This window comes from Castor canadensis, chromosome 1 (genome assembly GCF_047511655.1).
Source record: "Castor canadensis chromosome 1, mCasCan1.hap1v2, whole genome shotgun sequence".
NCBI lineage: Eukaryota > Metazoa > Chordata > Mammalia > Rodentia > Castoridae > Castor > Castor canadensis.
In genome coordinates this window covers 50,738,417-50,750,417 of record NC_133386.1, presented here as the reverse complement: position 1 = coordinate 50,750,417, position 12,001 = coordinate 50,738,417, and the positions used below count along the sequence as shown (strand labels likewise).

At 44.0% G+C, this 12,001-nt stretch overlaps 1 protein-coding gene across 2 annotated transcripts in view; it reads left to right on the top strand.

Annotated features, from left to right (window-relative positions):
- Window positions 1-2,437: 2,437 nt before the first annotated feature.
- Window positions 2,438-12,001, top strand: part of Ccn6 (cellular communication network factor 6) — a 17,694-nt gene continuing 8,130 nt past the window's right edge. Inside the window, exons 1-3 of one of the 2 annotated variants that reach the window (XM_074076415.1) lie at window positions 2,438-4,782; window positions 5,540-5,850; window positions 9,826-10,123. In XM_074076415.1, the coding sequence (XP_073932516.1) occupies window positions 5,803-5,850; window positions 9,826-10,123 (346 nt within the window). In that variant the 5' untranslated portion in view covers window positions 2,438-4,782; window positions 5,540-5,802. Of the gene's footprint in view, window positions 4,783-5,163; window positions 5,851-9,825; window positions 10,124-12,001 lie in introns of those variants that run through there. The other variant, XM_074076417.1, reaches the window with a different exon arrangement.

The window sequence follows — 12,001 nt, the reverse complement described above, 5'->3', positions numbered from 1 at the left end:
GAGAGCGCTGTCCCCCACCTGACAAGGGTTTTTTTCTTTTCTTTTTTTTTTTTTTTTTTGTAGGGAGGGCAAAGCATCCCGCAGGGAGGATCCGGCGCTGCAGGGGACTTGGCGAGATGGCGGCGGGCTCCCCGCTCCTCTGCGGCAGCGTCACCATTCACAATGCAGGGCTCTGCGGCAGAGCACGCGCCTTCTTTCTTACAGGGTTGCGGGGACCTGGGAGGCTGGAACCTTGGCCCAGCGCGCCACCTAGTGTTCGCCAGACTCCGGCGCAGACTGGAGCTGGAAAGGCAGGAATCTGCTTTGGAGGTTATCATGGGATATTAGTCTTTAACAGCAGATCTTATTTAAAAGCACAAAGGGAAAATAGGTGGGGCGTTTATTTATTTGCCTTTCAGATTACTTTTAAGGCTAGGGACTCAGAGTGCCAATCATGTACAGTTAATAAAGGTTTATCAAGCTCTATGTTATTATTTTGTGGGTACCTAGCTGTGAAGTCTTAGTCTCTACTTCCACATGGCCCATTCTAATAGGAAAAAAACCTATAGAAGCACGTGCCGGGTTAAATTTGAATTTCAAGTTAACAACGAAGTTTTGTAGTATAAGGGTCTCCCAGTTACTAAAACTTTGGATTGGGTGTTCTATCATGACATTATCATTAGCTAAACCTGGCAGCCCTCCATATATAAAGACTGCAGCACAGGTTTTAAAAGCGTCGGTGACAGTGCACAAGTTGCTTGAGGTAACTTTGAGAAGTCACATATGCAAATGTCTCACTGGAGTGTTGGCAGGGTTCTCCTAGGGGAACAGCACGGCTAAGGCAAGAGCTGGGAGCTCCTAGCCATTCTGTGCAGCTGGAGCTCCGGAGTGGGGGAGAGGGCAAAGCTGAGTTTGCTACAGCATGGAAGGCCTTCCTTGGTGCTTCCCACCTGCTGGATTTGATCTCATATGCAAGGGGGAGTGGATAAAGATTTTGCATAGGAGAGTGGCATGACCAAATTCATTTTTTAAAAAGGCAAGTTGATGGCAGTGTCGAGGATGGGTTGGAGGAATTAGAAAGTCTGAAGGCAGAGAGCCAGAGGAGACTCTGGGAGGTCAGAGAGTTCATAAAAGTAGCAGAGCATAGATGTGCATTTGGGTCTTCCGACTGCAAGTCCAGCCTGTCTGTCACTTTGTCAAAGGTCCTCTCCACCTAAGTGCAGCCGTTTTACAAATCAGGAATGGCATACCATATTATGCATGCATTCCCTTCCCTGAAACATCAGCTCCACCCACACTTGGAAATACTGAAAATACTTTGTCCTCCTTTTTTCTCCCTTCCTACTTTTCATGTGGTCGTTCTCAATGCCTGAATCTAATTAATCCAGCCCTCTTTCCTACCCAGAGCTCCCTCTGCAAACCAGACTCACACGGCCAAGTGACAAAGTGAATTATATCGCTTTTAGGTATTTGGCCTTGTTTTCCTTGGGCCACTGCCTGACTTTCTTTTTTATGCCCTTGGAACGAGGGCACCTGCTTCTTTTCAAGAGGCTCTGATCCAAAGCCCACGCAGATGGCAGGGCAAGGCACTTTGTGGTTGTCAGGGCTTGCTCATTCTTGGATTTGATTCACTAAAAGCTGGCCAGATGCCAACCAGAGCTTGGTAACTCTTCCATCCTGCCTCCATGGTGGGGGTACTGGCAACACTTTACCCCTCAGAGAATGCACGGGTGTTGGTTAACAAGGCTATGTACAGGTTAGTGGTGGAAGGAGAGAGAACAAGCCTACTCTCATGCCTGCATCACAGAATCGTGTTGGGATCTTGAGGCCAGAGCTTTGTAAAATGTTGGGATGCATTTACGTAAGGAGAAAGATGAGTGTGGGAGACAGTGAGCACAAATGGTCACAAAAGGATAGAGTGGGTAAATGTATTCGAAATGACAGACAGGCTTAACTTTGGTAGTCACAAGGTAATCTGAAAGGAGTTCTTTTAAAACCCCACAAATTCCTACTGAGCACCTCCCAGGTAGACATCCTTATCCCTGTTGGGTCTGCAGTACCAACCTGGCTGGAGTGGTCACTTGATGATTATTTGAGATCTAGTTGCAGGCTCTGCTGGATGTAAGCAGAGAGCCAGAAGGAGATGCACAGGTGCTCCAGTACTGGTCCTGAGGCCTGTGAATTTTCGGGTGAGATCATGTACTCACAGAGAATGGTGATCCTGTAATCCTTATGGTATTTGTATCAGGTATGACTGTGATTCCATACATTCATTTTCTCCAATTCAAATTGAACCTAGCTTTGCACCCTCCTCCCCCACTGCTACCACCATTGGTGCATACCTCCCGACCCTCAACACTACTGCCACTACACCACTGTCACCACCTGTGGAGGCTGAAGAATAATCCAGGGGGCTCCAAGAGGCCAGGCCTCTGATCTTCTGTTTCTAAGTGTTCTGCCTATACACAGATTGTCTATGTCTACATATAGACACTTGGGGCTTTGCATCATCACAGGGATCCCTGGTACTAGGTGAGACTCCTGGAGGCTCCATGGAGCAAGTCCCTTTGGCTCTAGTTGCCTTTTCACAGAGGGGGACCTGAGTGTCCCAGCCTTACTCAACTCCTCATCTTTCCCTCTCCTTTCCCAGTCATCACCTTTTCAATGAGATTGAGACAGGATCTGAAATGGCAAGATAAAGCTTTCCAGCAGCTTCCATGTTCTGCTTGGAGGATGGATTGGCAGGAAATAGAAAGGGCCTCTATAACTTCTTGAAATTCTGGCAGGGAAGAGAAGACAAAAATACCGAGAACTCAGTGCAAATTAATATCTCAATAAATCATCCTGCTACAGATTATTGTGGAATTTATAGGCCTTGCAGAGAGGCAGCAGAGCACAGTGATGGAATGCTCGCAGTCTTGTCCTACCTCCTGCTGTCCTCATCGCTTGCCCCAGTTTCCTCATAAGTGAAACAAAGGCAATGGTAATTGTACCTATCCCATACTGTGACTGCAAGGATCAAATGACCCATATTCAGTGCTGAGTATATTGGGACACAGGGAGAGCTCATTAGATGTTAGCTGTTATTATTAAATCTCTACTTTCACTATGGGACGTTCCTCTCTCCCTCATAGTGTGCTTCCAATATGTTATTATACAAAAAATGGCTATTGCTTTTTGCAGGGGTAATGATATGTTTCTCTTTCCATAACCAATGAGATAGGGAAGAAGGAAAGAGGGGACAAGGAAAGGAAGACTTGTCCTGTATGATGCTTGCTGACCAAGGCTGTGGGCTTTCATCTTTATCTGCCCAAATGGCTGGTACTTCTGGGAAAAGGGAATATTCTAGCATGATGACCTTCCTTTATAATGGCTTATGGTATGATATGTTCTTTACCAGTGGGTTTCATCAGCAGTAGAGTTGTGCATTTTGCCATGAAAGAGCACTGGGCCAGGAGTCTTCTCTCCACTGTTCACTGGGCTTCATTCTCAACTCTTTATGACTTCCTTAGAAGTGTCCTCTCTGCTTCCAGTCTAAATTAGCTCCCACTGTCATTCTTATAGTTTCTTGTTCTTTATTATTAGCCTTTATTCAATTTTTAATGATGGATATTCTGTGTGTTTATTTATTCAAGGTCGGCTCTCCCAGTAGCTTATAGCTCCACAAGGCAGGGATTAAGTTTGTCTTATTGACCAAGTGCAATGACTTAGCTTCAACTTTTTAATCTGTTAAATGAGGACGGTAATACTGCTTCTGCCCACCTCACTGAGCTGTGAAATTAAAAAAGATAATACATGGGGAATTTCCTTGTAAATCATAAACTGTGATGCAAATATTAGTTATGCTTAGTGCCAGGTCTGTTTGAACGTACATCACAAGCTGAATACTTGTGAAATGAGCTCCTGACAGATGAGGTTTGTTAGATGATGGAGGTAAGAATTGAAAAAGGCTGTCCAACATCATAGATGTTATGAGTCCACTCAAGTCAAGGTTAAGATAGTTAAATAGTAACACCACGATTGGAAATGTCTAAACATGAGTGATGACGGTGAGTAGTATAGAGCAGGTAGATTCTACAGACTGGGAGAAGTTTTGCTAGTTTAGTTCTCAGGCAAGATGAGAACTACCTTTCCTACTGAAAGACAAGGATGATCAATAAATATGACATCTTCCCTGCTCCACAGCAGTGAAAGTACTGAGGGAGGAAAGCCATTCCCAGAATGGCCACTGCTGCCAGCTTTCCACAAAGAGCAAATGGGAGAAGCATGAATCCCTGTAAGTCAATCATTGCACGGATAGGATATGTGCAGCCTCATATTTGGAATAGGGAAAGCTGGAGTCAGAGAGATGCAGTTGATGAGTATTTGAGTTCCTCTGTCTTTGATTAATGAGCCAGAAAATAAGAAATTATCCATTGTGATGGCCAGTGTGAGGCATGAATCACAGAGGTTGGGGACCCAAAGACCAAATGGCACTAAACCAGGAAGACAGAAAAAGATCAGATTGAACCAAAATCAGACATGTTTTTCTTCACTAAGTCATTGTCTGGTTTTGCCCTATTTTTCAGGGATCAGGGTAAGGTGTTCATTGTATAACTGCATGGGTAATTTTCCTGTTCCTCCACGTGCATATAATTATGGTTTAACTATTTATTAATAGTCTATGATTAGTTTGCAGGTTTTTGGCTCTCCAAGGATACCAGATTCCCTGTGGTTGGTAGAAAATCTGGTTTTCCCCAGGCCCTTGGCTCAGACCTCAGTGAGGCCTTAATGACTGTGTCTTCTACAGCTGTGCTCCCAGAGGTGAGCAGTAAGTCCAGGATAAGAAAGGAAACAGCACAAGGTAGGATAGGTAATAGGCCAAAGGGAATAAAAATAGGCCCTAGGAAGGTGTGGGAAGGTGGACATCACACTCCGAGATCCACAGAAGACAAAGCTCCATTGCAGATAAAGGAACAAAGAGCAAGTAGGAGAAGCAAAAGTCACACATGACAGCACAGGATGAAGCTGGTGGCCACACATGTCAGAAGGGAAGAAGGGTACAAGCCTATAATAAGTTTTTTGGGGGACTTAAATTTTTTTGACTGATATATAAAAACTTAAGTTGTACATATTAGTAGGGTATCATGTAATGTTTCATAAGTTATATTTTTTTTCAAATCTTAATGGGTTAAAGGAATGATTGCTATGAGTGTCAATGTTTAGTCTTAGGTGGAGAAAAGTTGGGTCCTCTTTCATCATCTGTCATGAAACTGTGGTCACAGAAAGGGGCTTTTCCCAGGGATTGTAGGAACACACCCACATTTTTCAGTCAGGGTCCCCTGGTGTGGGAGACACGTTGGAAGACAGGGCACGTGGACACTGAGCGTCAGAAGCTGGCACAGTGGGCAGAAGTTGGGAGACCCCGGGGCTGGCTGTGCCGAGGTGGGAAGGGGAGAGACCAGACCTTGAGGGCTAAGGGGGTAAAGAAAGCAGCCCAGGAGGACGCTGAGCAGGCAAATCGCAGAGAGAGGCTGAGGACAAGGAAGGGAAAAGTACTAACACCATCATTGTGCCCAAGGATGGGCTCTGATCTCCAGGAACAGGACACAGCAAAGCCTCGGGAACAAAGCGCTGGCCCTCTCCTGACCCCACCAGCTAACTGTCAAGTATTTGCAGAAGTCACATGCAAGTAAGCAGGGGCCTGAACTGGAGGAGGCACAGCCTGAAAGTCAGAGCCCGGAGGTGGAGCGGCTCTGCGGAGGACACAGGGGTGCTTTGTGCGCCCCGAGCAATGAGCAGCTGCGGCCTCTCCAGCGCTCCTGCGCCCCACAGCCCGGCGACATGCGGGGAATCCTCTTCCCCACTCTCCTCCTCACCGGGCTGGCACAGGTAAGCCCTTCCTCTTTGCCTTCCAGACACTCTGGCTCTCCTAGTTCTTCAGGCCCAAAGTCAAAAAGGAAGCCGAAGATGGAGGAAATGACTGGTGAAAATATTTCAGGAGAAACAGGGAGCCATTTTCCTCTCCAAATATAGTTCTGATTGAGTTAATTAGCTTCAGGAGAGCAATGTAAGACATTTCTCCCTTTCAGGTAAACTTTTGATGTGTTTGAACAGTCGCCAGACTTTACATATATATTTTTATGGAGTCTAAAACGCACCACTCTCTGGGACGGGCAGAGCTGGCTGCCATCGTGGAGTATAGACTGTCCCTTCATCTAAGTTCCAGGTTGGTGCTCAACTTCCCATAGTTGTTTGCAAAATGTGTAAAAATCCCCTGGAGAACGCATTCTAGCAACATTTTGTTTTCTTTTTTTTCTCAGTTAAGCCTGTCCTTGTTTGAAAGAATTTGGGAAGGAACATTTGCAGTTTTTCAACATCTTGCTTTTTTCTCTGTGCATGCGTCTCTCACTTTTTGCGTGTGGGAATCTGCCCAGGGAGGCTTTGAAATATTTCAAGCGACAGACCAAAGGAAGTTTAATTTAATATGAGCAACTCTTTGCCTCAGTATTTTTTAACCAGAAGATTAAAACAGGGTGACTATTTATTGATTTATTTACATGGTGGAGGTTTTTGCTGGTACAAGGGACGGAGCTGTTGAAATCTGGTGATTAGAAAACAGGGAAGCATCTGAGTTACAGCTGATTTGGGCAGTGGACAGTACAGGTATCTTAGAAAACAAGGGATTGGAAATTATTACACTGCAGAGAGATTTACCATTTCAAAGGATCAGGGATGGAATGTCAGTGGTCCAAGTCCCTCCTGCTGCCACCTTGAGGCTCACTTCCCCAGTGGAAGCAGGATGGGGCTGTTTTCTCCTAGTCTGAAAAGGACTGGTCATTATTGGGGAGTGAGAGCTGCTACGTGTTTAAACAGCAATTTCAACATAGACGTGTACAGAATAAAAAACACAACAAACACCCAAAGCTGTTATACTTAGGGCAGCAAGAAAGTATTATTTGTGCTTAACTTTGCCTTCATGAAATTTTGAAGGGCACTTTTTTTTTTTTTTTGGTTACTGTGACAAAATGTCTGAAGAAAGCAACTTAAAGGAGGAAAGACTTATTTTGTCTCACGGTTTCAGAGGTTTCAGTCCTTGGTTGGCTGGTTCAGTACATGAGCCTTTTAGGAGGACACTTTGTATGCAAACCATAAAAAAGGGTCTGATACCTATGGTTTATTGAACACTGGCTATGTGCCCAGCACTGTACTGGGTACTTTGGGTGTTATCTTAATCTGCAAAACAACATTATCAGGTGAATATTATTAGTCCTATTTTACAGAGAGGATTGGAAAGAGGCTTAGATCTCTGGATCAATCCGCCTGCACCCCTTTCCATGAAATAAACATGGAGAGGTAATTACGCAAACCACTGCGCGAAGTGCCAATAGCGCACTCGTAAATGCAGCTCAACTGCCTGAGCTTGGTAGATTTATGGCTAGTGGAGAACACCGACATCTTTGAGGGGATCAATTACATGGATTGTTTCAGCTAAAGACAGATATAAGGTGGGGAGGTTACAGAAAGCTTTCTGGAAAAGGAGACACTCAGCAGAGCGTGGAAAGATAACGAGGTGAAGAAGTGGGGTTTAGTGAAGAATGTCCCAGGCAAGAGGAGTGGCATAATATATGCAGGGACCCTGAGGAATACAAGGACAGCAAGTGGTGAGAAGGGCCTTGAATGCTTACAAGTGCTTACCTTTCCTGGAAGCCAGTGAGTTTCAGCTGTGAAGGATGAAGGAGAGGGAGAAATCCAGGATGATTTTCAGCTTCCTGGCTTGGGGACCTGAGTAAATGGTGATACCATACACTAAAATGGGAGGAAAAAATTGCACATCAAAGTGGATATACCCAGGAGCAGTAAATGAGCTGCAGGCTTAGGGAATGAGGTATAGGCTGGAGAAATATTCAGATATTCAGTGGTTTGTTCAGCATCAAAGCTGATCTCCAGTGGGACCTGAGCTAGGAAAGGAAGGTTAGGTTGGGTTTTTTTTTTTTTTTTTTTTTTTGGAGGTACTGGGGTTTGAACTCAGGGCCTCATGCTTGCTAGGCAGGTGTTCTTACTGCTCAGCCACTCTGCCAGCAGGAAGGTTAGGTTGTGAGCTCAGGCTCTGGAAGCTGCCTGCTTGATTTAACACCCTCTTCTGCCATTTGCTTGGTATCTTGCGTAGGACAGGTTAAACAGTCTGATCCATAGGGTCCTCATTTGTAAACTGGGCTATATGGTTTCCTATTGCTACTGTAACGAGTCACCACAATGCAAATTTAGTATCTAACAGTTCTGAAAATGGTTCTTCCAGGGCTAAAATCAAGTGTTGATGGAATAGCATTCCTTCAGGAGGTTCCATGGTGGTGGGAGGGATCCATTTTTTGCCTTTTCCAGCATTTAAAGGCTGCTTGTCTTCCTTGGCTTATGACCTCCTTTCAGGAATGGCATGCCTTGCACCTCTGCTTCTGTCATCCCATCTGCTGTGAACACCTGCCTCCTCACAGGTGGCATTGGGCCCACAGGTGGAATTGGGCCTCACTTGTGATTGCATTGGGCCCATCCTGGGTAATCCAGAATGATAATCTCAAGACTTTTGCTCTGTCTGTAAAATCCCCTTTACTATGCAAGGTAACATATTGACAAGAACTAGAACATGTACACCTTTGAGGAAACCATTACTCTGATTGTCACACAGAATAATGACAACATACTGTTGCTATAGAGGTTAAATGAGATAACTATGGGATATAGGGTGCATATTTATTGCAGTTGGCAAGACAGATGGTAGGTAAAGGTCTTGCTCTTAAGCTCATCTTTTTGATGCAGAAATTAGAAACTAAACTGTACATGTAATAAGGCTGGTGTAGTAAGTATGGGAAAAGGCTGGAGGAGGGTGCTCATTTGTGAAAAGTGGTCAGAGAGCTTTGCTGAGAAGTTTGAGCACAGACCTAAGGAAAATGAAAATGTGATCTTTGGAGACACCAAGGGGCAGAGCAGAGCATTTAAAGGTGAGGAGGCCAGTGTGGTTGGAGTGAAATAAGCAACAGGGTGAGTGGTGGTGAGCAAAGGAAGCTAGGGAGTGGGGACAGACAGGTGATGCAAAGCCTTGGAGGCAGTTTGAATTTTACAGTGAAATGGGAAGCCATGAGTGAGCCACGCTCCATGAGCAAGGACTGATATGAACTGACAAATTGTAAAAGAATCACTCCAAATGCTGAGTGAATAAAAGGGAAAGCAAGGTGAGCCTTTAGGAGGCTCGTTATCATCCAAGTGAAAAATACTAGTGGCTTGGATCACGATGGCAACAAAGGGGATATTAAGGTCAGGGGAGGTATATTTTAAAGGTGTGACCAATAGGATTTATGGATGAGATTAGACATAAAATGTGAGCCAAACATGATGTAACTCCTAGGTGTTTTGGAAAGACGAAATGGGCATTTGCTCAAAGAGGGAAGCAGGTGGAAAAGCAGATCGGAGGGGAAAATAGGGAGTTTGGTTTTGGTCAGGTTAAATTTGCTCTGCCTACTAAACGTCTGTGTGGAGATGTTAAGCAGATCATTTAAAGTGTGAGTTCAAAAGAGATATCTGGGTGGGAGATCAGGTACAGTGAAAAAAGACTCTTAAAGGTCTCAACCAATGGGCTCCAATGTTTAGAGATGAGAAAGACAAGAAGAGAGAAAAGGAGACTGAGAAGGAACAGTGAGAAAAGAGGGAGTTGGGTGAAGAGTAGTTCAGACAGGGTGACCATGTCAAAAGCTCATATGTATTACTATAATTCACCACCCTGTATCTACCTATTTGGGGAAAATCTATTTCCTCCAGTTCTATGACATTAGTCCGAGGAACCATTTCTAACATTGCCTTTATTATTGAATGAAGTTCTGCTGCAGGGCACAGGGCACTGGGCCTTTAGAAAGGACTCCTGAAGGAGGGCCAGGAGAAGCATCAGAAGTGCATGCGCGTAAACAGGTTTGTCACTGGCCCTGCAAATGTCCTCATCAGAAGCCCAGTTGCCCACCTGGAGTGAGTTTGGTGAGGGACGGCTGCGGATGCTGCAAAATCTGTGCCAAGCAACCAGGGGACATCTGCAATGAAGCTGACCTCTGTGACCCACACAAAGGATTGTACTGTGACTACTCGGCAGACAGGCCTAGGTACGAGACTGGAGTGTGTGCATGTAAGTGTCTTCTGCACCTGTGGGAAAAGCTGAGTCTAGATAGGCTTTTTTCCCCCCGTGTTTGCTAATTTGGAGGGATGAGCCATATAAGGTGGGTTTAGTTTCTGTGCACCAGTGAGCTGGCTCCATTGTACTGGACACCACATGAAGTTGGCAGTACTTAGTTCAGAATGTCACTTTAGGACAAAAACAAAATGTCTAAGGGAAATGCTCATGTCAGCAGGGCAGTTTGGTTACTCAGTGTAAGCAGGAACGCAATTCATTAGCAGAAAAGTGGCAGTGAGCATGGAATGAGAACATGTCTTTGGAATCAAACTGTGTAGCACCATTCAAGTTTGATAAACTCATGTCCCTGTGAAGGGCATAATGTATTAGTTAAGAATTTGGGATTTGGATTCAAATCCTGGTGGCTCTAACACAGCGACCTTGATCACGTTGTTTAATGTCTGTGCCTCAGTTATATATATCACCCATGCTTCCTATCTTATAGAGTTGGCTGGGAAGATTAAATGAAGTAACGATATAAAGCCTAAAAGACAAGCACAGTATCTGGTATGCAGAAGGATCTGGAAACATTTATTATTTACATGAGGGAACTCTATGGGGAAAACATGATCTGTCAAAGACTGGCATTCACGATATACTTTCTTGGACTGGAGGAGTGGCTCAAGTGGTAGAGTGCCTGCCTACCAAGTGTGAGGCCCCGAGTTCAAGTCCCAGTATGGACAAAATAAAAAAAAAAAAAAAAGAAGAGTCGTGCCCTGTGGCCTTAACTGGGAACACATCAGAGGAAAAACAGACATAGACCCTCCCCTCAAAGAGTCAAGGTTTGTTGTATCAGATCTACCCACATGTCATTTCATACAAAATGGCAGGCTGAGGATGGGGATAACCTGTAACTAAGATCACAAATGATTATTTGGGGCCAGGTCTAGCTCATAGCCAGTTTGTCAATAATGTGTTATAGGAACACGGCCCATTCATTACGTAGCGTCTGTACCTGCTTTATAATGGTAGCGCAGTCCAGAGACCACATGGCCTGGAAAGGCTATTTACTACTTGGCTCTATCCAGAAAGTTTGCTGAGTTCTGATCTAGAACAATGGTTTTAGAACTTTTTGGTTTGGAGAGCTTTTTACAGTTTTAGAAATCACTGAGGACCTGAAGAACTTTGTTTAGGTGGATTTTAATCTTATGGATATTTGATAGATTAAGAATTTAAAAATATTTAATGATTACTTTAAATATAACAAATCCACTGCAGATTAATAGGAATGCTATATTTGCATGAAAAATTTATTATTCACAACAAAGAAAAATTTAGTGAGGAGAGTGGCATAGTTTAGTTTTGCAAATCTAATGTCTAGTTCAATAGAAGACAGCCAGATTCTCACATCTGCTAATACTCTCCACTTGTCATGATATGTTTTCCTGGTTAAAATATAGAAGAAAATCTGGCTTCACACAGATAAGTAACTGGAAAAGGAAAGACTATTTTAGCAAGCTTTTCAATAATTATGAATATACTTTTTGATATTAAAATGTGACAAGTGATAGTTCCTTAAAAGTAGCTGCATTATGGAATCTAAAAACACATCAGTGAACTTTCAACCTCGTGACATTAAAATATCCAAAACCTGCTGGGTGGGGTGGTGCAGGCCTGTCATTCCACCACTTAGGAGGCTGAGGCAGGAGGATCACCAGTTCAGAACCAGCCTGGGCTGCATGTTGAGATCCTGTCTCAAAAAACAAAAAAAACAAACAAAATAAAACAAAAAGTCTAAAATCCACTTGGTATGGGTATTTTATTCATGCATAATTTTGTCATTCTATGTGTTGATTATTTGGAAAATATTTACTGTATTATGTAAATCCAAAC